Source organism: Salminus brasiliensis, chromosome 15 (assembly GCF_030463535.1).
Source record: "Salminus brasiliensis chromosome 15, fSalBra1.hap2, whole genome shotgun sequence".
Classification (NCBI taxonomy): Eukaryota; Metazoa; Chordata; class Actinopteri; order Characiformes; family Bryconidae; genus Salminus; species Salminus brasiliensis.
The window spans coordinates 25,080,279-25,107,610 of record NC_132892.1 but is presented as its reverse complement, the minus strand read 5'-3'; the positions used below and the strand labels follow the sequence as shown (position 1 = coordinate 25,107,610).

Sequence of the window (27,332 nt, the reverse complement as noted above, 5' to 3'; positions counted from 1 at the left end):
TAGGGAAAACAGCTACTTGTGTGTAAGGTACAAATCATGTAAATGTAAAAAGACAACAGCTTGTGGAAGCGTAATGGTAACATACACTAATCAACTGCCATGTTGTTCTGTCCTTGTATCTGTGCACCACAGGTAACTCGTCAGCAATACCAGAATGCCCTGATGGCATCACGTATGGACAAGACGCCGCAGTCATCGGATAGTGAGTACACCAAAATCGAACTGACTCTTACCGAGCTCCACGACGGCATGGTCGACGAGACGGCCATCCTCCTCAACCAGACGCAGAACTGCGTGGCTCATAAGAAGGCAAACCACACAGTACACAATGAGGGTGCTGTCTAGCCCCCACCGGGGTGGTCGGGAGGGGGGTTACGGTAGGGCGAGAAAAGAAGGCGCTTGTTTTTTTTTCACCTCCCCCCAGAGCCGTCCTCCGCCACCCCCTGTAACAGTTGGACTCAGAGCTGCAATGTACTGCTCAGCAGCACCTGGGTTTCCCTGACCCCATAACAGACTGGGACAGCTGGTTCAGTTCCACATAAACCCCGCTGTGTGCCTGTCCACCAGACCAAAGAGTTTGGAGCTTGGACACCCTCCCATTCCGTGAAAAGGCCTTGAGCCTTCTGCTCGACTATCCCGTTTAAGGTGCCGGGAAGAATTCTGGGATAGCGGAAGACTACAGACTCAAATGGACCATTTCTTCTCTGTTGGCCAATACTGTCATATGGTGAGTCAAAGACTGTGCCAAATACTGCTTTGAAGGAAACCATGAACCCAAGAGCATTTTCCTCCTGTATTTATTTATTTTATAAGTCTATTGTATATAACACACACACACACACACACACACACTCACACACATACACTTATACACTATATATATATATATATATATATATATAATTGAGAAGTAGGTAATGCAGCTTCTTTAGATATTCAAGCATAAACCCCAGTATTTTCAGCACATCCTAATACATCTTTCATAAAAAAAAAATAAAATAAGGAAAAACCATCAGACTGGCCTGTATGAAGCTTGGACTCGCAAAGCATTACAAAGGCTGTGATTTTATCAAATCAGGCCTCAAGCATGTCAGCCAATGTCAAGATGAACTTTGAAAGACCAAGAAAACCTCCATATGACTGCCAGGACCCTGTAGAAAGATTTTGTTGAGTCAGGAGTGGTGGAGCACCATTCCATTGTGCAGCACTGCTTCATGTAAGAGTCATAAGAAGGAACCTTAACTGTTACCTTGTCCCAGAAGTTAAAGCCCCTGAGACCCGAAATCATAAATAAGTGTTTTCTTTCTAATGACGTTAATCTGGCTCCTCAGGGCCCCCAGTGTAATTATACATGTCTTGCCAAAGTCTTATAAATGCCAGCTGTATTTAACATATATTGCTCTCCTCTCGATGTGGAATGGGCTGTCCTACAAGTGGTTACGCTTATGTCAGCATAACCCTGACCAATGCAAAGGCTAACATGGCTTCGTCCTCTCTTCGGGTCTGAGCACCCTGGCAAGCTAATTAACTGCCTTGGTGCCAAGACAAATGGGATTTCCCGACACAATTAGGTAGGCGGGAGATCCTCGGCCTGCCACCCACATATACCCGCATATCCCAGACTGTTCTCAGAGAGGTCTAATAAGTGATTTGTGAGCAGTGTCTATCAAAATGTGTTCCCTGGGGCTTTTAAGGTTTGAAGTATGCTATAGAACATGTAGACAAGCCAAATGAGGTTTGAAAAAAACATATGCTGTGGACTGCCAGAGTCAAAACAGAACTTGCCTCCTGTGGCATTGGCAGTGTCGCACAGGTAGGGAAACGTGGATTCCACAAAATACCATAAAATACTGGATGCAAATGTCAAACAAGCTGTTAAGCTGTTAGGCTGAAGCTGAAGAGAGGATGGCTTCTACAGCAATTATCCAAAACATCCCTAAAAAACACAGTTGACTACCTAAAGGGACAAAAACATACAGTACTTTTAAGTACTGACTCTGTAATATGTCCAAACTTTCACATAGGTCACTGTGTGGTTTCTATTTTCTTATTTTATGTTATGAAGGTAACTGTACATTCAGGGTTTGCTTAAATATCATGTTTATGTTTGATTTCCCACGGAGGCCGTGTACACTGCTTCTCAATGAAAAAAACAACAACAACAAAATGTGTCATTTGGCAGAAGTGCCCAGACTTCCACATACAGCTGTATATATATACAGAATGTATAAATCTATATATACAGAATTGTGGATGTAACTATTATCACATGCCAAGAACACAATTTGTAAAAGTCATGTGTGTACTGTATATGTGTGTTACATGTGCCTTTGCGAGTATGGATATTTTACCATGCACATGCTATATATAAATACATTGCTGTATGTGTATTGGTGAGGGTCTTTTACATATATGTATATTACAGATATTGTTATTTTTACTATTCTAAATCAGGCAGATGGTACAGTACATTTGACACCTTTTTAAAAAAGATCACATTTTTGCCTTTAAAAATCATATTAATTTTTTAACAAGTGCAATGAACCATATTCTATTTAAAAGATGATCTATTGATATATATATATATATATATATATATATATATATATATATATATATATATATATATATATCTGTGTATTGTAAATTATAGAGATGTTTGTATGCATTCACTGTCTGAGGTTTTGTGTCTGGTCCCAAATGTGTTGTGTAATCACTTTTTCACCAGCAGCGTGCCTAAAAAAGAGCCTAATTTATTTGTATCCCTGCCTCCTTTATTTGGGATACAAGCATACGGCTAAATGCAGTTTTGAATCTCAGTCAAATCAATTGAAAGATTCTATTACTATGCATACTGTTTGTAAGTGATTCCTAATTGCCTTGTTGGTCGCATACAGTGAACTAGCAACTACTTGCTTATACCTACATGACAACAGCAACTGTGGCTTTTAAACCATTATGCTAATGGTTTAAAAGCACGTCACATTAAAAAGACTCTATAAAGACTCCAGCCATCCATGTGTGTATGCTCACTATGTATTAGAAGTATCATGAGATTAGCAATGAGGAAAAAATTCCAGGTATTATTTCAGTATAGGAGGATATTATAAATGCCTTTGCAAAGCTCTGATTAAGCCTTATTAGGCCTACAATGAGTATTTAACTGTCTGCATAGTACATAGTACTAGAGTACTTGTAAGAGCTCTTATTAAGCCTTGGTACTCCAGTACTTGTTTTTAAAGGGCCATGGATGGCCTAAGCTTTGCAAAGACTCCGGCTTCTTTTGAGAAGGTCTCAGACCTTGATCAGCAAATCAGGAGTGAGGCATGCCACTGAAGACAAAGATGGAAGACCAAGAAAACTCCTTTACTGGTAAGAGAAGTTCTACTGGTAGGAAATGACTGTAAAAGACCCTGCAGGAAGGAGTAGGGGAGCACCGTTCCACTGTGTAGCATAGTCATACATAGCAAACTTTTACTGTGACCTTGTCACAAAAGCAACGTTTAAAGTATGCTATGGAGTGGCATTTAGAGTATTAAGGTGGTCAGATGAAGTTTGCTGAAGATGAAAAACTCTTTGAGCACAATGAGCAAAGGTACATCTGGAGAAAAACAGCTTGCCAACTGTGAAGCTTGAGCAGATTTATTATGCTCTGGGGTTGTGTTGCTTCCAGCGCACTGTTAAAAGTATAAGATCCTTGAGGAACTGTGGAGATGATTTGAGGAACCTTCAAGAAAAAGGATTTTAGAGATTCTTGAAGGTTCCTCAAAGCACCATGAAAGGTTCCTTCACAGTTTCAAACAGAAGAACCTTCATAAGTTCCTCAAGGATCATCTACATTTACAGTGTGGCATTGGCAGTATTGTTCAGATTGACAACCATGCACTACCTGAAGCCTAATTTATTTAAAAAAATGAAAACAAGTTTATTTTTGGCTGTTTTTTGGGATCCTGCATCAATAAAGTCGCTAGAAACTGGAGTAAACAGTATCTCAGGAACCACTACTGGTAGAAAACAAGCTTATGTTAAATGTATTTATATTTATAATATTTTACTTCTAGTAATAAGCAAACAGTCAATCAGTAGGTATTGGTTTGGTATGTTATTTAGCATCTATTGGTTTGATAATGCTTTGTTAAAAGGATATCATAATGGACACCTCAGTGTGTAAAATCTTTATTTCCCCATAATTAGTGCTCAATAAAGAAACGTTCTCAGCTGAGAAACACGCCTCTAACTGAAGGTCTGGAATGGGGGCCTGGTGCTCCTGGGACCCTCATAAAGGAAACCTCTTCCTAAAATTTAACTTAGGGAGTCCTGTGTATTGTTCTTCAATAAATGTCGTCACATGAGCTGGCTGTCTTTTCATCATGTTCAACATTAGACTCCCTCTCCCTGATGAGCAGTAACCACACCCAGTCTACCAAAGCCCACTCCTGCCAGGTCGAGAAGAAAACAATAATCTGTTCACAAAAGGAAAATACATTGTGAAAACAGTGTCCATCATATCTTTATTTACAGTATTTATTATTTTTTATGATATAACAAAATATTTTATATATAGAAATCTTCTCAAACTGGACCTTATTGAATTTGAAATAAATACCCTTTCTCTGTGGCATCACTCCAAAACCCTTTGAATCCCCTTCATTTTTGAGAGTGTGTGTGTTGTGGTGAAAGAGTATTTACTGTGCTGCAGGACAGGAGAGAGATGCTGGCTATTATTATTATTATACTAAAACAGTTGATAATAATAATGACAGATGGGCTACATGAAGGATTTACGAGTTCAGCTTCCACAAGTTTTCTTCTCTAACTTCTCTATCTAACTTATATGTCACTAGGCTCCACTTTCTAGGATCACGGTAAGAAGTCTCATTATTGTGAAGTTAACGTTGTTCTGCTATTTGCAATATTCATTCTAATTAAGCCTTGAATTAGATTATTTCTATGGACACACGCTACAATGTACAGTAGCTGCCTTGCTGAAGTCCATTACTCACTTTGTCTTGTGGCTGTAGACAGGTCCTGTGGAATGCTGACTACAACTTTGGCTGCAATGAGCAAAGGTACTGTATGTCTGAAGAACAAGCAGTTAGCCATGGTTTTACAGTGTGGTGCTGTCTTCTTATATTTCCTTCTCTACATCACTCATCACCTAACATATTGGAGTAGGGATGTCCTGATCAAGTTATTTTGCACCTTGATCAAATCCAAGTTATTTTTTTTATGAGGTATCAGACGATACAGATCTGATCTTTGTGTTTGTGTAAATAGTAACGCCCCACAGTTCAGATTACATCAGCTGCTGATTCATACGTTTAGTAAAATCACTTTATTTTTAGTAGCAGTTTCTATAATGAGACATTCTAGACTGACTGATTTAGTTTAGTAGATGCTCAGAGGAAAGGGCCGGGTACCCAGCTCTGATGCATTGGCTAGCAGACCTCCAAAATCACACTGGGTTTGATGTGGGGAGAGAGAGGGAGCAAGGCCAATTGTGCTCTTTTGGGCTCTGGCTGCTGATGTCTGGCAGCATGACCCAGAATTCAAACCAGTGACCCTCGGGTGTTTTTTTATTTGATGTAAGTACACACTCTGCACTGATTTCTGGACTGATATCTGACAACTGGATTGGGATTAAAATAACCAATACCCGATTTATTAAAATATGCCTGGATCGGCCCTGATTCAAATCCACTGGATCGTATCAGGGCATCCCTAGTCTGGACTGTTAGAGAAGGGGCTGGTAGCCTTCAAGATAGAGCTCTGCTATTGAGCAAGAGCAGTGGCTGAACGCCTCCATTTGACTGTAAAAGACCTTAAGGAAAAAGATGACTCTGGAGTGGTGGCACACTGTTCCACTGTGCAGCGACACCTGCACATATATGGTCTAAATGGAAGAGTCATCAGATGAAAACCAAGTTCAGTCCTGTAGACTGGTGAGTAGAACTTTGGCAGTTCATAATTTAACCACTGCTTGGCGCTGTCTTCTTATATTTCATCATCACACACCACTCAGTGTGTTTGGAATGGTAGAGAAGGAGCTGGCTGCTTTCAAGATAGAGCCCTGCTAGAGCAAGAGCTGTGGTTGAATGCTGAGGCTGCATGGAAAGGTGAGGAACACTGTGAGGTCATGCTGTGATACAGTCGTTGTCTTTGATAATCAATGTTATTTGCCTAGTGTTTAATGGAGTTTGAAGTTATGCCAAGCTTTGAGTTTGAGCCTTAGAACTAATTTGTTTATTAAATTACTAATTTAAGAACTAATTTATCAATTTAAAGAATTTACTTAATTCCACAGCTGTGGCCACCAGTATAAAAAAGAAGTCTGTTGTATTAGTTGAGAATGTAATGAATCTTTTAAATGTATCTAGATTCATGTAATAAATGATGTTAGGCCATAGATATGGACATGCAAAAGTTTGGGCACACCTGGTCAAACACTCTGCTACTGTGAGTAGTTAGACATAAAGTTAAAAAATAGTTTTCAACATTTTAAAGCAACACTATGGAAAATCCTAATTTCTTCCTCCTGGGCTCCCCCTACAGTCAGGAGGTGTAATTCGTGCCCTTATCCACTACTAAAGAACACACTTTTGTGGGTGAGTTGAGTGATACTCAACTCTCACTGGAAGTGAAAGAAGCATGTGAACTCTGACGTGGTACAGTAATACTTTCGGATTTTACTGCGTTAATCAGTTCTCGCGAGCGTTATCCTCCCCGCTTTACTAAAGTTACATAGTGCAGGTAGCAGTGTGCAGAGCCAGGTGCAGCAACGGCAGTGATGCAGTTCATTATAAGTCAGTGGAGCATCACCATGATTCTGAAGCTGTAATTTGAATTACAGTAAAATAGTACAGTAAATAATTAAGCAAGATTAGATTAGTGTGTTAACTGTTTCAACTAATTTTGGGCACCACAAAAGATTTGAGCTGTCAGTTAACTTTTACCAAGGTCTCAGACCTTAATGAACTTGCTATGACTATGACATGTTCATAACCATCGTTAGGAAAGCTTTATAAATACTCTGACTCCTCAGACCTTGTCCCAACAATCAGTAGTCATGGGCCCCTCTAAGCAGCTGCTGAGCACTCTGGAAATTAAAGTAATTGAAGCCCACAAAGCAGGAGAAGACTGTAAACCACTGCAAATCATTTTCAGATAACCACTTTCTTGGTTTCTAAAGTAATTCAGGAAAGGCAGTTAACATGAGGTCAAGTGAAGGTCAAGTTGAGGTCTGGAAGACGGAGAAAACCTTCTGAAGAAACTACTCAAAGTATTGCTAGAAATATTCATTGAAACCTTCAGGAAGATTTAGTTAGTCTGCTTCACCACAGCCATGCAATTTTCCTCTCCTGTTCTGTTGCTTTGATAAATCCTGCAGCCTTGAGCTGTGAAGCAGTGGAACTGTGCACTCTGGAATGATGGTCATTTAGGGATGAGTTGGAATTGGGGGTGGGGGAGTGGTGGTGATCATTCAATTTCCTGAGCTTACTAACATTCTCGTCACTGAATGCAAGCGACAGTTCCAGTTTTTTTTTTTTTTGATGAAACCCACCTCCAAAAAAACCCTGATAATTGACATGTCCCAATACTTTTGTCCATATAGTGCAAGAGTCTCTTTAAGAAAACCTTGCATGTGTCCTCCCCACAAAATCCGAACATTCTGCCTGCACTGAGCAAAGATACGGTTGGAGAAAACTTTTTGTGGCGAGAACACCTTTCCAACTGTTCAACACAAGGGTGGATTGATCATGCTTTGGGCTTGTACTGCAGCCAGTGACCAGTGGAGGGATCACTGCCTCAGCCTTTTTATTTTTGTTATTTTGAAACTGTAAAATATAGAAATAAAATAATAATCCTGTTAAAAATATCAAAGGATTGTGTCTTTTTGTTTTTTTCAAATCAGGTCATGTTTTGCTTGCTCAGCCATTTACAGTAACAGAATTTTTGTTTGGCAGGGGTGCTTAAATTTGCCCTTGTAATTTTTCGCTCAGAAAAAAAGCAAACTGTAAATGGAAATGGATGCAATAGGTGGCGTATTATGGGTTCAACACATGAAATGACAACCTTGTGCAATTACGCAAATACACATTTTCATCCAACTTTCCTCTACAATTGTACCCACAATTATCCGACACCCCTCCTGAGTACTCTTCCCCTATCACATGTAATGCTCCCAACACTGGGAGGGTGAGGACTAACATGTCTGGGAGGGTGAGGACTAACACATGCCTCCTCAGACTTGTGCGCAACCATCCACCACAGCCCCACTGGGCTACCAACACACCTAGAGGAAACACAGCTCTGATGCATCGGCTAGCAGACATCCAGAATCACACTGGGTTGATGTGGGGAGAGAGAGGGAGCATGGTGGGCAGCAAGATCCGGGATTCGAACCAGTGAGTGTTTTTTAATACATATATATAGATATATAGATATATAAAAATCTAAAATCAAATGCCTGGGCCACGCTGGGAATGTATGTAAAATTTCTCTTTATTTCACATTTTAATGCAACTTAACCAAATGTTTGGAAAACTGGTAAAGGAACACAAGAAATGTAGAAGCACATGCAATGATGGTGGGAAAAGAATGCAGAAAAATAAATCACAGCATGTCAGAACCTTTTTTTAGTACTTTATACACAGTACTTTATACTTTTGGCACTCATTTTCACTTGCTTAACTGTAGAAAGTTGTGCAAATGCAAAAGCATTCAAGTTCAAGTTGCTGAGTGTTAATCTAGTCCATTCCTTATGGAGCCCCAGCACAGTCAATAACGTTGCTCTTTCCAAGTTCAGGAACTGGATACGGCTGTGCTAGAAACTGTAATAGACAAGAACAGGATTGGGTTGAACTGTAATAACAAATGCTAGACAGTTCCCGGAATACCAAAATGCCATGACATATTAGGGAAAAAACAGAAACACAGCACAACCCAAAGAATGACAGTAGGCAATATGACTTGATGGAAGGTTTACAACATACATGAGTGTAAACTATGAAAAAGAAAGACGTTTCATTTTTTAAACACTGGTGTGAACGGAGTCTCGTGGGTCATAGGTACAGTGCTCCTCTCAAAGACATACAAGCTCTTCATATTTTCAATTACAGAGTAAATAAGAGAACGGATATCTCACTTCTACAGTGAACAAAGTACAAAGTCTGTTTAGCTGTGTGGAATTTCCTCTGTTAAAACTCGAACAACAGAGACAATTGACCAAAAAACCCTAAACAAACTGCAAAACCTTCAGAGTAGGGCTGGGCGATAATGATAACTTCGATTTCTTGAAGAGCCATCACAATATCTTCTGACCATATCCCAGGAAAAGATGATATGCAAGTTTAGCACTGATCAAGTAAAGGAAAGTTTCCCTAGTGCTGCTAATCCACACTAGAAATATCTAACTAACCTGGCATGGCTTGTGTGTAGTTTTTACACACTGTCACTGGACTATTCACTAAATCACAAATTCTTTCCAAATTACCGAAAGCACCCAGTAACAGACGTATAGTGAAGGTTACAATTAAGAGCTAATGCTCATTATCCGTCACCTAAATTCCTAAAAATATCACAAACTTACTGTATCAGTATCACACTATACCGATACAGACAATATATTCTGAAATATATCGCCCAGCTCTACAGTAGGTCAGCGGTTGCATATGATCATAACGACTGCCTTAAGAGCCAACCCAGCTGTGCAGTCACATTTAGGCTGTACCCCCCTGAATGTGACTCCCCAGCTTGGTTGGATCTTAAGGCAGTTGTTATGATCATATGCTACCGCTTGAAAAAGGGAGAACTTTTTGGTTTTAAAAGAGCTGCCTTGTTATTCACTTTTCCAGTTTCTATATAAAAAAAAACAACAACAATGGTTATACCTCAGCTATGTCACATAATAAAAATAATCTGCATATGAATATGAAATACATTTGCAAGTCTTTCTGAAACTTTCACCTTTTAAACTAAACCCGAAAAGGTTACAACCTGCCCCAAAACCAGGTATTTTTCATCCTCAGGTAAGACCAAGATTATAAATAGTATCTGTTCATCTTACCCTCTTTCTTTCCGTGGACAAAATACTTTTATTGTTCTTATTTTGTCTAAAATTCTCTCTACATATGGTGATACACGTTGAACTGAATATACTGTAGCTTCATTTAATCCAATGTTAGCTAGTTGGCTTGCATGTACAGTACTGTATGTCATACAAACAACAGAAAAACGTTGTAGAACTTCTCCTTTACGGACCTCAGCCCTTTACAGACCAACTGTTTAACTGTTTTTCTGACCCCCAGGTACAACATTCATCCCTTCAACATTCAGAAAATCACATGCATCTAATGTAGTATCTATTGCTTTTTAGGCTTTACATTAAATGTAAAAGAACCTTGTTTAGTTGGGATAAAAAATAACAACAAAACAACCAAAAAAGAACAAAAACACTGGTCAACGTGCTCTTAACGCTATTGGTCCACACAAGAGGAAATTCTCCAATCACATCAAACACTAGTCGGAACTACATTAACTGCCATAGCAACAGTTACTGGGGCAGCTCCTGTCTTTTTTGTTTGCCCGCCCCTTCAACAAATGATTGTTGACGATAACGTAAAGTCCCGTTTGATCTTTTCAAACTTCAAAGGGAAAATCAGACGCTAATGTTATATCTGTTCACAACTTCTATTTAAATGCTCTAATTCTCACATCAGCTACAAAATACAGTATTTACAAATGTTTAACCCCTTTCTTTCCCTTTCCTTTTTTTTTTTTTTTTGCATATCAAGGTCACTTACGCATGAAATAGTTACAGCTATGGACAGAATGCTGGTAATGGCACGGAAAGACAGTGTTTCGATTTTGGTACTATATGATACAAAAATAGAGCAAATGTTAGAATCTGCATGATAATACAATAATAATAATTTCATTAATGAAGTAGATAAATACTAGGTGTTTGTGTGCATATGAGAAAGAGGGAGAGAGAGAGAGAGAGAGAGAGAGAGAGAGAGAGAGAATGAAAAAAAAGCAAGGAAGATGGAAATGTGAGAAAGCAATAGTATAGGAGAGAGAAAGAGACAGTAAGAGTAAGCAAACAGATCAAAATGAAGAGAATGCAAGAAAATACTATACGGACAAAAGTATTGGGACACCTTCTCATTCATTGTGTCTTCCGAAATCAAGGCTGTTAAAAAAAAAAGGAACGTTTATCCTGCTTCTGTTAGATGAACTGTCTCTATTGTCCAGGTAAGGCTTTCTACTAGATTTTGGAGGAGCATTGCTGAGAGGATTTGATTGCATTCAGTGACGAGAGTGTTAGTGAGGTCAGGATGTTGGATGATCACCACCCCACCTCACCCCCCAACTCATCCAAAAAGTATTGATTGGAGCAACAACCATCATTCCACTTCTCCACAGCTCAATTTATACCCCTCTAGCCCACACCTGGCATTAAGCAGCATGGTGCCAACAGGTTCATGTTTATCTGCTCCAGAGAGTCATATTCCATTGTCAGAACTTCTCTACAGAGACTAGACAAGCTATGTGTGTGCATTTGCACATCTGTGTCAGCAATGTGTGCGACTTGAAGTAGCTGAATGCATTCCTTAGAAGGGGTGTCCACAAACATTTCAACGTATAGTGTTTGAGAGGCAGAGGGGGTGAGGGGAGACAGAGAAAGCAGGAGACAGAAAGAAGAATGCAAGAAAGCAAAAGTATGAGAGGGGAAGGGGGAGAGGAGAGTAAGCAACAGAGATAGAAAAGAGAATCAATGAGAGCAGGAGAGAAGGAGAGAGGGTGAGAGAGCAGGAGAGTGCATAGGTGAGAAAGAGAGAGAATAAGAATTAAAGAGAAAGAAGGAAAGGGAATAAGATTGAATAGAGAGAGAAGCAACAGTGCCTCTGTCTACAGCACTATCCTTGGCAGTTGACATTGCTGCCATTTACCAAAACAAATCCAAAGAAAAAAACAAGTAAAATCCTGCTGCCCGTGTGCAGCTCGTCCAGCACAGCGGTTGCCAGGTAACGGGGGGTGGGGGTGGGGGTGGGGGTGGGCTCTTGTGTTATGTAGCAGCATTCTTTCATAGCTGTCACATTAGCCGTCACCGTGTGTTGTAGCCCCTCTACACCTCATTCACATTCTCATCACAACCAGGCCTGTAATAAGGGGCACCATGGCCTGGGCTTCTTTAATACAAACTCCAACACTCACCCACTCACTCACTCTCACACACACACACACACACACACTTCAATTTGTACTTCTCCTCTAGTCCTGCATGCGGCAGCCTTTAGCCACGCTAGTCAGGTTGTGCTGTACTGGCTTGAAAGGGGAAAGAAACAAAAAACCCTAAGGTAAGCACAGTCCTCAAACACATGGACAGACCATGATCTGCTGAGTATGCATAGTCAATAGAGGTCCAAATATTCTGCTGATCTAATTACAGTGACTTTTAATGCAGCACATACAAACTGAATGCATAAGTCTAAAGTGTGGCCCACTAGCCACAGGCCCAGAGAGGATCTCACAGTACGCTCCACCCAGCCCTTCCGTACAACAAGCTTCAACTGATCTAACGATCTGATCTAATATATGAAGAGGACGACCTTCTATGCGACTGCCCTTTATAAAGAAGTTGAGCACCTCTACTGACTTAATGTAAACTCATTACAACTGCTATCCTACAGAAGCTAGAGCTAGCTTATAGTAAATGGAATTCCATGTGCTTTGCTATTTTCCTCTCAACCGTTTCTGTGGTTCGTTTAAAAATTACACTGTATTTTTTACAGTATTAGCGCCATAAAAGCGACCTTCCCTAGAACTATTCTACAATTAATACTTTCACCGTTCAGAAAATCTAGAGCATAGTCTTTAAAAAAAAATAATTTTTTTTTCTTTAGTGAGGAGGGATTCACTATTCATTGGCCAAGCCAAAGTATGGCTCATTACTCTGATACACACACAGATCAGCCATAACATAAAAACCACTTGTGCCATTAAAACAGCCTGACTCCACGAGACCTCTGAAGGTGTCCTGAGGTATCTGGACACTTTCAGCTGTTAGTAGCAGGTACTTTAAGTCCACTAAGCTGTGAGGTGTCAGGTTAGATCAGAGGAGGGGTTTCCATGAGCATCAATGAGCATTGGGTGATCATGACCCTGTCGCTGGATGCACTTTTAATAAGCACTGACCAGTGCATACTGGGAACACCCCACCAAACCTGCCTGATGTTTTGGAGATGCTCTGATCCTCCCATCACATCACAATCTGGCTCTGGCTCAGATTCTTATGCTTGCCCATGTTTCCTGCCTTCAACACATTACCTTAAAGAACTGACTGTTCACCTGCTGCCTAAAATGCATCCCACCTCTTGACAGGCACCAGTGGAACCAGATCTTTAATTTTCTACACTTTAACTATCAGTGGTTTTAATGTTATGGCTGATCAAGCCTGTGCTACACATTCTCATGTAGATACGACATAAAGAAAAGAGAAGAAACCCTCTTCACTTCCTTAGAAGCTTTCTTTCTGATTCCACGATTGCTCCCTTTACTAAAGCTAAACGTTCCTTCAGGGAAGCGGCAACAGACGGTCAGGTCTGGTTGAGGGAGGACGGGTCATCTACTCTTCCTCCTCCTCCTCCTCCTCCTCTTCCTCTTCGTCATCATCTTCGTCGTGGCAGTGTGTTATCTCCTGTGGGGTCTGAGGGAACAGGTGTGGAGGTTTGATCTCGCTGAGTGAACGCGTCAGCTGGCTTCGCTTGCAGTCTACGTCCTTGCAGTCCACGCAGTGGCGGTTGCGTGTGGCCAGCGGTGACTCGATGTCCGTGTCCACGTGAGTGTGCTCCACTGTAGACTCATGAGGCATCTGGACAAAGACACAATACAAAATATAGATATTTCCACTTTAGCGATAACCCAATTTTAGGCCAATCTTTAGTACTCCCACCCATCATGTGTGATGGTCCCAACACTGGGAGGATGAGGAATGACAAATGCCTCCTTTTTTAAACTGCTGCCAATGCTACACCACCGTGCAACCAGCACGCTTGGAGGAGTGCCAGGTACTCAGCTCTGATGCAACAGCTAGCACTTGCCTGAGGCAACTAGCATCACACTGAGGTGATGTGTGAAGACACACCCGGAAAGACAGCAAGGCCATTTGTGCTGTCTCAGGCTCTGGCTGCTGATAGCAGGATAACCGACAATTAACAAATGATCATCTCTCCACCACCAAATGATCACCACTCCACCTCACCCCAAACTCCCCACCTCATCCCAAAAATATTTAATGGAGAATCATCATTCGAGAGAGACATAAAGGTATGGTGTGCTTTTGTTTTTATGGTGTGCAATTGCTGATATGAGATTGACCCTTGTAACAGCAGTGTGATGCTGATTAAGCTTGAGTGATTATTGTATAGATCAGTAGTCTGTAGATGTCCATCTTGTGCTCATCTGGATGGCAAATTACTCCATTATCTTTTTAAATATAATTTATAGAAAGGTATCACTATCTTACACAAGTGGTCCAAATAATTAGTGTGTGTGTTTGTGGGGGGGGGTGTCCTCTCACCAGAACGTGTGCAGCTCTGAACAGGTAGCTGAATGGGTAGTAGAGCAGGTTGATGAAGGAGGCGGCGTACAGGTCGGCATAGCGCATCACCTGCGAGGCAAACAGCGTCTGGCGGGAGCCGCTGCGGAACAGACTACCCATCATGCCGTAGCACATGTCCATGTCATGGGTCACTTTCTAGAAAGGAGAGATGATAGGAGACAAACCTTTTTTTCAATGTAACACTTGTCTTATTGGTGGGGACAAAATTTATCATGATCTAAAATTATGATCAATATTTTTTTACATTGACTTTACATTAAAGATTAGATCTACAGATGCATACACCCCTTTAATACAGTTGCTAACACAAATGTGCAAGTAGAAACAGTTACGCCAACAAACGCAACAAAAGCAACAAAAGCAAGTGGTTGGTGTGGCGCAACAGATAACACAGCTAACTACCACACCATGTGGGAGACTGGGGTTCGATTCCCGGTCTGGGTGACTATGCTGCGCTACACCAATAAGAGTCCTTGGGCAAGATTCCTAACACTAGGTTGGCCCACCTCTGTAATACGAATAACCTTGTAAGTCGCTCTGGATAAGAGCGTCAGCTAAATTCCATAAATGTGAATGTAAAAGCAGCTCTTTTTTAATACCCTTGATTTTGGAAGAAACAGGTGTCCCAATACTTTTTATTCATGAAGGGTATTTTTTATCTGTGAAAATTAAACCTAAAAAGACCCTTTTGTTGATCATTAAGTGTTTATTCACTCTAATATTACCATAAATACAATACAAATAATACAAAAAGTTGAAAACTGAAATCTCTCCTCAGTAGTATTATTTGTAGTTCTCTTCCAACACTTCCAAAACTGGTTTGGTAAACCAGTGGGCTGAGGGCATCCAACTCTGGAAGCAAGCGTTGTTCTCTAATCTAGCTCACAAGATCTCAACTACTTTTTTAAGAATGAGAAATTCTTGTTCCTTTTTACTGTATTTATGTTTACCTGCATCTGTTCTAATGTAGTATGGCGTTTGAAAGCAAAAACTTTATGTAATATTATCTGCCTTTGCACAGTACTATATATTATATATATATATATATATATATATATATATATATATATATATATATATTATATATATATAGCTGTGTGTTCCCAAATTTTTGTTGGGCTGTGTATATCTACATGTAAGGGCTAGAGTGAGCGTGTGTGTATACCTTCACTCGTCTCTGGATGGCACTAATGTCCGGCCTTTCGTTGCTGCTGCTGTCCAGATGTCTGAGAGAGAGAGAGATAAAGAGAGAGAGAGAGAGAGCGCGAGAGGGAACATATAGGTCATTTCAGGGATTGAAAGAAAGAAGGACTAACATGAGGAAAAAAAGAAAAGAGTAAATGGATCGAGTCCAGAAAGACCCCTGAGAGAAGGGGGAGGGAAGGTAGTGGAAAGGGACAACCGCACAGAGAGGTCGGTCCATTTAAAAATAACCCCTCGTGTGTGAACCACAGGCTTTATCGAACAGATGAACCCTTTGACCGCTGCACACTTTGTGCCCAGTGCTCACGTTCTTTCGCTCACTCTCTCTCGGACACACACACACTTGTTTTATTACAATGTCAGGACATGGGGTCAATCATGTGCATTAAACACAATATATGCAGGTGTTTATGTAGATATACACACACATTATATTACATAATGTCTTAATACGTAAAACAGAGTATGTGCAAGCATTTATATGATAATAATATGCCCCTTATGTACTATTTAAGTATTTATCTAACAATAATGCTCCATACATATTTTATAAAGTAAATTTAAGCATCTATATGTAATAATACTGCTCCTTTATATATGTAATATATTTATATAGAATAGTATATTATATGGTATATGTAAACATCGAGTTGTAATAATACTACTCAATATTTATTTTATATTGTATATGTAAGCATCTATACGTATATTATACGTAATAATACTAGTTTATATATTTTTTATAGTATATATATATATATATATATATATATATATATATATATATATATATATATATATATATATATATATAGTATTTGTCTATTTGAAGATTTTGAAGACACCACACACAAACACACCATACACACACAAACACACACAGGTGCTCAGACAGCACAGAGAAGGCTTTGCTCACTTGTACAGCTCTGCCAAGAAAATGTCCAAACCCTGGAGCTCTTCAAATAGTGCTGTGAAAAACAATCAGAGAGACAGCCATGAATAATCCCTACCTTTAACCAATCTCTAACTCTCATTCTCCCCATTATTCCCTCCCTCTTATTTTCAGTCACTCCAAATGCTTTCCAAATATCTCTATTCACTTTCAATCCCAGCTGATCTATGTCTATTCATATCTAGATCCTAAAACATTCTATGTATGGGTCTTTTAGAGTGTGTATCTGTCTTGTTCTGCCCCTTCCTCTTTTGCTACATCATCAGCCTTTGTCCTTTGGACTTGAACTATATACCCTGGAGGTTAAAGCACAATCGTAGAATATAGTCCATCTACTCTGTAAAAAACACAAGCTGAGTCTACAAAAGACAACTCAGTTTAAACTGAAGCATCATTCAGCTTCACTGAGCTCATGTAAAAGATTAGACATAAAACCCGGAGGTTTAAAGAGATAGTTCAAACACACATGCTATTCAGGTCACCTGTCATTGGTGTTAATGTGCAAGGCACAGTGTCGAAAATGCAACAACCCTCCAGACATCAATTAAATGCTGTCACATGAGTTTGGTTGAAGCACTCCTGTGGCAAAACTACCTGAAAAACCTTTACTAATAAGCATCAGACTCTTTAACAAGATGGCATGAAGCCTACAGATGCCTTTAATGTTAAGCAGGCTTGTTTTATCTTTAATGTGTGGTGTTGCCTAACAAACACTGGCCAATTATCCCTTTTGGTTTAATTATCCCTGTTTTGCAGTGAGCTCACAGCTTTTATCAGTCCAGACATGCAGCTCCTGGGCCAGCTCAGGAATCACCAGGAAGGTCCTCCACCCTTGACGCTTTTTGGACTTCAGGATGTCTCCAAAAATGTGGTCCCCAATATAGAGGATATCCTTTCCTTTAGCACCCAGTAAGTCACACACGATGTCTGAGGAACCTGAATGAAAAATCATTACAAGAGAATGTCAACAACAACATTAATAAGGCCACCTAGAGTGAGTAATTTACAGTGGTTTGGGTTCATGTGTAATGTATGGTGAGGTGAGTTGGATGTACAGTGTGTGCTGGCTGTGAAAGGAGTGTATTTAGTGGGTGTGTGGCATAAACCATGTGGGTGTCACCTCCAGAGTAGACAATGCCATGTTGCAGAGGCCCGGTGTATGTTCCGATCTTCAGTCGCCCCGTAGTCTACAACAGATAACAGAGGAATGAGCACTTGACGTGTATATGACTACATATATATATATATATATATATATATATATATATAAATAACTGCACACATTGATTGAATTCTACAATAACACCATTAAAAAAAAACATCTTTAACCGTTACACTGTTAAGCAACTATTACCTAATGTTACATGACTAAATAGCACTTGGGTCAAACATTTTGAATATCCTTCCACAAGCCTCTCCTTCTAACATCTTGTTTGTACTTATGTGCGTATAATTGTTTGCACAGATAAACGAGGCACCTTCTGGTCAACATCTGGAAATTGCACCCAATATATATATATATATATATATATATATATATATATATATATATATATATACACACACATACATAAACTATTAATAATAAAAGCTGTTCTTTACAAAACACTGGATCATTTGAGCGTATCCTATTCTAGATATAAGCATCAACCATTATGTCAGTAAGACTCAAATCACTGATTTTATCCAGTTACCAAAAGGGAATTTATAAGGCCGTTATAATGGTTAGCAACTAATGGTTAGCCTAATGTTAACTGACTACATAGCTTCTCACTGCTTATCCAATTCAGTTCAATTAAACTTTGTCATTATACTGCTACAGGCTTGTAGAGCACAATGAAAACACTGTTAGGCCTGGTGTTCAGGTAGAGAGAACAGTTCACAGCTTATGTACTGGGAGGGACTTCCAGTTAAAGTGCAAAGTGCATATAGTCCCTGAGCTAGTGCAGCTCAGTGTGGATATGATAAGTAAACTGGAGGATCACAGTGATTAGTAGCAGTCTGTTGTATCATTTGATCACATTCCACTTTGTACCAAACACCCTTATTCCTTACAGTGAAGTCAATGTAATGCTGTAACTAGATACAACCTATGCCTGAACCATTATGTGTCAGTAAGATTAAAATCACTGGCAGACTTTATTCAGTTACAGTAATGGGAACTCTCTGTTCAGACTGCAGGTTTATTCTGTGAACAACTCGGCACTCCATGTTCTCTGCAACACACAATACTCTGCGCTGGCAATCCAAGTCACTGAGGAGGCATGCTGTGCAGCCTCCTGGAAAGGTTGAGTAGTGCAATTGCTGACCATATATCTGTGTGTGCGCATTTGTGTGTGCGGACGAGGAACTCACCGTATCGACCTGCCTCAGCACAGTTCCCTCTCCGAAGAACAGCGGTTTTCGGGCATCTACTAAGATCAGGTCGAAGTAAGATTGCCATGGGCGGTGAGGAGAGCCATGCTGTAGTATAACACAAACATATAGGTGTTAGCTGGTTTCGACATCAAGCTGCTCTTAGCAGAAAATCCTTGATAGAATTAAATTTTTACACATGCATTTCTGGACAAGTTGAGAGATACAGAGACACAGTTCTTGCAAGCGTTGTCCTGCTCGCTTTACCAGAGTTACGTTGTACTGTTAGCAGCGTGCCAAACCCAGAGTAGCAAAGATATAGGAGCATCAGAGGAGCATCCCAATGATTTTAAAGCTGCTATTTTAAGATAAACATCCTATATGATGTTGCTATTTAGAATATTTACACATGATTAAATGTACTAGGGATCCTAGGGCTCTATACAGCACCGGTACAGGCTTACACCCATGAAACCAGCCCTAAATTTCTCTACAGAAAGCAATACAACGTGACTCTATACTACTGTAAATCACAAGACATGATCTTAATCATGTTGGGCTAAAAGCAACTCATTTTGGGACATTTTGACTGTTACAGAAACAGATCAGGTAATTTTTTCTCCCTCCGATATATCATCCAGCATTTTGTGGATCAGTGCCATCACTAACTGCAGATCAGAGCAACTACCCACAGCGGTCAAATAAGGTAGTCAAATAAAAGACTCACCTTTGGCCCATATGGGAAATCGAACAAGTAGGTCATGATTTTCTGCAATGGAACCCAAAAGAGATGACAGTGAGTTTCATCATTTGGAGATGATTATATAAACGTTTGTACATGCATTTAGTTCATGTAAGTGTGTGTGTGTGTGTTGAAACAGCTGTGTGATATCTGTAAACTCACGTCTGTGTATTTGTAGTCACTGTTGGTGGCCAGGAACACTTTGGAAACTTCATTCATGCGACTCAGCAGCAGCGGCAGCTTAAGCTTTGGAGAAGAGAAACCACACATTATTAAAAATCCATTTCTACTTCTTTCTGTGTATTTTACCAGGGCAACACATAACAAAGAGAAAAAGCAACCTGTACAGAGGCATACTTACATCTTTTACCACATACTTTTCCAGGTTTTCCACAGTTTTTTCCTTCAGAGTTCCCTGTGGACAAAAGAATCCGCTAACACTTTATTTGCACAGTAAACTTTAGAAGCTATGCAGATACTTTCCTGATCTTTGACTTACGTTCACCTGAATATCTATTAAATAAGCCTAACCCTAAACCTCATCTAAACCTTAACCCTAACTTTAGGCTCTACCAATATCAAATTCCTGACACTTCTCCTTGGTCGTAACCATAACCCTAAACCTGGCGAATTTCACCAGATACACTATATGTCCAAATCCATATGGACACCCTTTCTAATAAATGCATTCAGCTACTTTAGGTTGTGCCCATTGCTGACACAGATGTGCACACACAGCTTGTCAAGTGCCAATTGAATAGGACTCTCTGGAGCAGATAAAATGAACCTATTGGCACCATGCCTAATGACAGGCGTGGGCTAGAGGGGTATAAATGAAATGATGGCGCTCCATCAAGTACTTTTGGGCTAAGTTGAGGAGTTAAGGATGAGGTGGGGAGGTGATCATCCAAAATCCTGACCTCATGAATGCTCTTGTCTCTGAATGCAATCAAATCCTTACAGCAATGCTCCAAAATCTAGATAGAATCTAGTCTTCCCTGGACAGTACAGGCAGTTACTCCAACAAAAGCAGGGTCATGATATATATTTAATTTCATTAATAATCTATGCAAAAACAGAGTGACTACTGGTGCTCTTTTCACTGTTAAATGGATTACAGCAGTACAGCCTATGTAAATACATGTGTAAATACGTCAGTTTTGACCCTTGGAATTACACAAGCGTATCTCAGCTGTAAGACCCCAATCTCTCTTATGTGACTATACATGTACTGTGTAACTACATAGTTATTACAGACTCTTAATATAAAGCAGGACCAATATATATTTATTACCAAAACGGCACATGAGACAGACGAACAGAACATTCTGTTCAAGCTATTGCACATTATCCCTTTAACATTGTGTTCCATCGTGTTTCTCTACCTTAAAGTGGACCCAGTCGACAGCATCCCGTACATCCTGGAACATGCTCTTGAAGGACATGAAGAGGTCTCCGTTTTTGAAGCCTGTCTCACAGCTAAAAGGTTTGGAAAAAAGGGACACAAGACTAAGAGGCTGCGCCTGCGCCAGTTAACACACACTATCGACAGTCAGACATGGTTTAAATGGGACAGTCTTCCCTTGTTTGAGGTTGTTCCGAGCCAAACAGGAAAGCCCTCTCCCCCTAAAAGGACCAACAATCATTTCAGAGGACATGCATCCATACCAGAACAAATCACACACTCAATTAAGTTTGTATAGGCTTAAGGCTATACACCTGAGTGCTGAAATTATGAGTTGTATTAATTAGACACTTTTAAGTGTATCTTATTTGTTTGTTACAAATTATGGTTTCTTTTTTTCCATAAGATGCATTATAGGTTACATGATTAGTTATTAAGGATATTAAGGATTGAGCTTTCATTTGTTTTAGTTATGTCATGCCTGTACACAGTTCAGTGGACTACAGCTGTGCTATTGGAACAGGCGTCTTCCTAAGGCATGCTGTGAAAGGATTTTGCCACACTATGATTTGTTTATCAGCAAGTGACACACTTGACTGATAAGCCTCTCCCAGCATGTGTGTGTGTGAGTAAGTAAGAAAGAGAAAAAGATATGGAGTTGGATTCATCCGCATGTGTGGCTGCAGTGCCCAAGGTAACAGTGCTTCAGAGGCACTAGCACTGAAATTCTCACCTGGCATATCGGTCACAGTTTGAAAAGAAGTCCACCAGGCAGGCAAAGAGGTAGGTTTCTGTGTGGAGGAGAGAGAGAGAGAGAAAGAGAGAGAGGGAGAGAGAGAGAGACAGTAAAAGAGACTATAAACTCCTTATTTAGCTTGTGTACTACTGTTTGACTTGGCAAAACTTTTTATTGGCAATATAACGTCCAATAACAGTAAACAATTGCAAGCTCAACATCATCATTTAAGTCATTAAAAGGATCAGATCAAAATGAAAATGAAACTGTAGCTGGATTAGAAAAGTCATAACCCAGCACTTTTCAGCCTACTCTGCTGAATCTGTATAAAACAATCAGTTGTCCTGGATGATAATTTAATGTGCTTTCTGGGCTGTTCAGTGGACTGTTGGGCTGGAAGTGGACATTTCCAACACAGCATTCCACAATAAGAACATCATAGTAGTTTGATGATGCACAATTTTGCAGTGTCAGGATCTAGGTGACAGCACTATGAATTCTGCGCATTACCAAAATCCTCCGGTCACCAGTCTGTGATCTCAAGCTTAGTGCAATTCGATTATCCAAGTACAGTTTTGGAGTGGCCTAGCCAAAGGCCTAGACTTGAATCCCACTAAGACACAAATACAGGACCTTAAACAGGCAGCTTGTGTCTGATATTAAGGCAATTCCATTAAGAAGAGTGGACCAAAACGACTCCAAGTGATGTAAAAGATTGATATAGGAAGCATTTGACTGCAGTTGTTGCTTCTAAAAGTAGCATGACCAATTACCAATTACTTTTTTATGTGGGTGATACAGGTGTTACAAGACCGTTTTCCTGGAAAGAAGCCCACCTGGAAGATTGAAGAGAGTGTTGAGTATGTAGAAACGCTCTGTGTCATCGCGCTGGATGAACTTGTTGGGGTAGAGCTCTCGGATGTCAGGCCTATCACAGGGTAGAGGAACAGTATGAGCACTTTGAACGAATAAAACACATGTACAGAAAAATGTACATGTACAGGAATATTATAGAGGTTTTGACTGTAACAAATGAATTAAATGTCCCAGTTATGCTGCTTGGTGTATATCAGAATGACCAATTTTAGAGACCCTCAGTAATAAAAACAGATACAAAGGATTTTCAATAATAGAAATTGCAGAATGTCTTCTTACCCACGTAGGAAGTTAAAGCCATGTACGCAGACAAGGATGTTACCATAGGCGTCCACTTTCAGAAGATTACCGTACATGGTGTCAAATACTAGACCTCTGCAGCAGAGAGAAGAACCTTAGTGGATTCATTTACCCATTCTTCTCATTTCTTTATCTTGATTTAACAGAAATTACACATCATTTTAAAGATTTAAAGCACTCCTCATTCAGATAATAACACTGGTCATTTAGAGCAGCTCACCTAGTAGGGAAAGAAGGATCATAAACAAAGCTGAGCAGTTCCTGTGGGTAGCCAATAGAGACAAGTCGCTCAACGGTCAGGTCAAAACCCAGGGATTCGTATTCTGGAGATTTGTACACTAAAACAGAAGACAGTTCATACATTTACTGCACATTATTAAGTAACTCCTTAATTAACTGATTACCTGATTAAGATAACTGATTAAGATACGTATGGTACCATCTAAACCTTTTAAGTCAATTAAGATGCCTTTAATATGCATTTTTAGATGATGAACCTATTACCTAAAGGTAGTACCTATCTGCACAATGCATATTGCCAGGCATAGACTATAGGGGTATAAAGCCTACAAACCTTGAGCTGTGGGAACTGTGTTTTGTGAAATGATGCTGCTCCATTCAATACTTTTGGGATGAATAAGGGAGCTGGGGGTGAGGTGGGGTGGTAAACTTGTAAACTTGTGTTCTTGCATCCAGAAAGGAAGGAACCAGGACAAGGACAAGATACAAGATAATATTCATTTGATTGTGTGCCATCTCAGTCTGAAGAAAGCCCTTTTTACCTAGGTCTTTACAGAAGCTTTTCACTGAACGCAATCACATCCTCACTGCAATTCGCCAAAATCTAGTAGAAAGCCTTTCCTGGACAGTAGAGACAGTTACTCCATCAAAAGCAGGATGAACTCTTTTTAATTCTGGAAGAAACAATAAATGAGTAGGTGTCCCAATACTTTTGTCCATATAGTGAAGCTTACTTTTAAATGCTCATCTAAAGTGAAGAGCTTCAATTCTCAATAGCTTATTTTAAAACTAAGATGTTTTAACAGGGGAAAATGTCAGATTGGTATTGAGGATACTCAAGGCTTCAGTAGTCTTGTGAAAGTGGAATGCCTTATAAAGGAACAGCTTAAGTGAACACAGTTAGCAGTAGACACAAAATTTCTCTACTCTATGGTACAAAACATATTAGGCCTATATAGAATTCAGTTAGCCCCCTGAGCACAGCAGTAATCACTTCAGTCTGTACAGCTCCAAGTTACAATAAGTTAAACCATATGCCCAATTTCTGTCGTAGATTCCAGTTATAGCTGCTTAAGCATTATATACTGTAGGTGAGGTGCTTCCCACATTGTTCCGTTCTAAATACAGAGGTTAAATGATATCACCCAGCTTGTCAAGGCTGTAAACACAGTGCTAAGTCTGTTCCTGAGAAACCCTTTTTTTGGTACCTCGGACTCAAAATACAGGCCTCGCAACCAGAAATATCCCCACAGATATAAGTGCAGGCATAGAAGTGGTATTTTAGGGTTGATGTGCTCACCTAGGACCTAGAGTGTTGAACACCATGAGGTCTTTCCACAGGAGGAGGGTGTAGCTAAGCAAAGCATTTGAAATGCATTCACACTGGCTTAACAGGTTCCCTGAATGTTCTGTGATCTAATCTGGAGTGAAACCAGATACATTCACCCTTTCCCGTTTAAACCCAATTAAAGCCTTGAACCTGTGTGTAGAAAGAGCTTGGTAACATTTCGGAGACAAAAGACCCAGCCGAGAGCTTGGAGTCCTTGGTTCGTCATTCCAAACCAGAATGCAACTGGGATAAAAATAAGAAGGACATCAACAAAACAATAATAGCTTTGGCAAAGCATGGAAAGACACTCAATCCATCTCCTGTCACATGTTGTGAAGGCTAGAGGAATGTGTTTGCTCGGGATGCTGATGCTGCCTCAGGTCGTGGGAGTGCACAAAAAAGAGGGAGATCTCTTGAGACAAGAGACGCAGCGAGGAGTGCCTTAGGGAGCAGCACTGGGGCCCCTAGAGATCCTCAGTGCGACGCATGTGGCTGGGCCACGCATGTTTACGAAACTTAATTTGGTCAGGGTTCTGTTTGTGTATGACAGGCCTTTATTCAACCGTAGACTGGTTTTGTTTGCCTCTGTTTGTCTTCTACAGTGAGAAATGTGTTTACTCGTTGTGAAAGCTTTGTTAACTAACAATGTTGGTTAATATAGCAGTGTTCAGACTGACATAGCATAACAACGTTCAAATTAGCATGTAGATCACATTCCCCGTCATTTGTCTTTTTTTCTCTATTCATCAAAACCAGCTGCATGATTAGTGGCATTGCCTCTGTAGGAATCATTTGAATGATTTATGAACAGTAAGCCCTGGGGCCAAATTCCTCATCCACAGCTCTCTACATATGACTGCTTGCATGTGTGTGTATTTGTTTTCACATATTTATTTATTTAAAATATTTAAATTTTAGTAATGTTTAAAAACGTGTAGCCAAGAGATCATATTTGAAGGACACTAATTAATATTTGAATTTCTAATTAATGTTAATGCATTAATATATTATATTGTGGCCTAAATGCATTACTTCATTTGTAGCCATTGATATCAACACTAATCAGCCATAACATTAAAACCTTTTGCACTTTTAATAGACCACTGACCACTGCATAGCTGGAACACCTGAAATAACACCTGAAAAGACCTGCCTGACATTTTGGAGATGTTCTGACCCAGTTATCTATGCACCACAATTTGGGCCTTGTCAAAGTAGATCAGATTCTTATGCTTACCCATTTGTCCTGCTTTCAACACATCACCTTCAAGAACTGGCTGTTCACCTGCTCTTTATTACTTCATATTTCATCTCCTGACAGGTGCCATTGTGTCACTGTAACCACTGTTTCAGTCAGTAACTGGTAACTATACATTCTAGACATGGTAACTGATATGGTAACTGGTAACTAGACATTCATGCCTACTTTATACACTGAAAGTGTATAAAAATAGGTGTGTATTCATTCGTAATGTAGACAGGAGGAAGAAAGGACCCCCCCCAAATTCTCTTTCCCCACAGTGCCACAACCAGTGGAGCAGAGGCAGGCTGCCAATGAAGCCCTACAGAGTCTCAGGCCAGATTCTTTCATCCCCCCCTTTCATCCCTATCTCCAGCTCCTCTTAAGCGCTGGGCTTCTACATAGAAACCTATTTTGAGCCTCTTTTCCTCACAGGCACTATTCACATCTCCGTTTTGGCAATCCACAGTTGGGCAAGCTGACCTTGCTTGCTATGCTCGAGCTAGCACATTACAGCTATGTGGCCTGAAAATATTTGTGGAGACAAAACATGTGTGTAACAGAAGTTAGTGGTTATGATTACAATAACTCAATGGAAGATAAACAAACATGTGCAGTAACTACCAGCAGAAACAACATGACTAGCATTTAACATTCAACACTTCTAAAACCACTTACAATCCCAATTTGCTGACTCATTCACAATTAAATCCATTACAAATAGAACGTTAATGGCACAGTCAAAGTTCATAATTTATTTCATGATTGCCAATGCCAACTAACATGCATTAATACCAGAGTGTGAATAACTGTTGTTTACAAGGCTACTAAAACAATCGGGCCTTGTTCACCAGAATTGTCCTAAGAAAAGTCCTAATAAAAAGTCTATGTCAGATTCATGATGTGTTTTGGAATTATGGAATTGTTTGCAGCTATGCTCTTATAATGATGGATACAGTGGAAGGATAATTTGGGGCAAATCCCAAATTAGATTACTTCTTAAAAGTGGGATTTAAGAAGAAATTTTTACTTAAGAATGGTTGGTGATTAAAATTCATTGCAAAAAAAAAGCTTGTTCATAAATTGTATATTAAAACTATGCAGATGTTTCCCAAAAACCTTTTTTTTTATTTTAGTGTGCAATAAATTATGCATCTTTTTGTGCAGCAAAATAAAACAGCTTTTTTAGCACAAAACATTTTTCACAAATATTTAATTACTCATTAAAATGCTGGTCCAGTAAGCAATATTTCCATAAGTTTTTCCATTCACATAGGCTGGTCACAAAAACTTATGTCTTTACATTTACTTCAATTTAACTGAAACTGCA

At 39.8% G+C, this 27,332-nt stretch overlaps 2 protein-coding genes across 4 annotated transcripts in view; one reads left to right on the top strand and one right to left on the bottom strand.

Moving 5' to 3' along the window:
• The window catches only part of cnnm2b (cyclin and CBS domain divalent metal cation transport mediator 2b), a 45,629-nt gene extending 42,992 nt beyond the window's left edge, over positions 1 to 2,637 (top strand). For both annotated transcript variants that reach the window (XM_072657254.1, XM_072657253.1), the window contains one exon: positions 133 to 2,637. In XM_072657254.1, coding sequence (XP_072513355.1) covers positions 133 to 345 — 213 coding nt within the window. In that variant the 3' untranslated portion in view covers positions 346 to 2,637. The remainder of the gene's footprint in view (positions 1 to 132) is intronic.
• Positions 2,638 to 8,484: 5,847 nt separating this feature from the next.
• nt5c2b (5'-nucleotidase, cytosolic IIb) overlaps positions 8,485 to 27,332 on the bottom strand; it is a 42,497-nt gene continuing 23,649 nt past the window's right edge. For both annotated transcript variants that reach the window (XM_072657906.1, XM_072657907.1), the window contains exons 5-19: positions 23,413 to 23,530; positions 23,172 to 23,267; positions 22,853 to 22,944; positions 22,014 to 22,071; positions 21,261 to 21,354; positions 20,237 to 20,290; positions 20,038 to 20,121; positions 19,861 to 19,902; positions 19,134 to 19,241; positions 17,899 to 17,965; positions 17,544 to 17,714; positions 16,743 to 16,794; positions 15,789 to 15,849; positions 14,582 to 14,758; positions 8,485 to 13,873 (exon numbers count right to left, since the gene is read on the bottom strand). In XM_072657906.1, the coding sequence (XP_072514007.1) occupies positions 13,628 to 13,873; positions 14,582 to 14,758; positions 15,789 to 15,849; positions 16,743 to 16,794; positions 17,544 to 17,714; positions 17,899 to 17,965; positions 19,134 to 19,241; positions 19,861 to 19,902; positions 20,038 to 20,121; positions 20,237 to 20,290; positions 21,261 to 21,354; positions 22,014 to 22,071; positions 22,853 to 22,944; positions 23,172 to 23,267; positions 23,413 to 23,530 (1,520 nt within the window). In that variant the 3' untranslated portion in view covers positions 8,485 to 13,627. The remainder of the gene's footprint in view (positions 13,874 to 14,581; positions 14,759 to 15,788; positions 15,850 to 16,742; positions 16,795 to 17,543; positions 17,715 to 17,898; positions 17,966 to 19,133; positions 19,242 to 19,860; positions 19,903 to 20,037; positions 20,122 to 20,236; positions 20,291 to 21,260; positions 21,355 to 22,013; positions 22,072 to 22,852; positions 22,945 to 23,171; positions 23,268 to 23,412; positions 23,531 to 27,332) is intronic.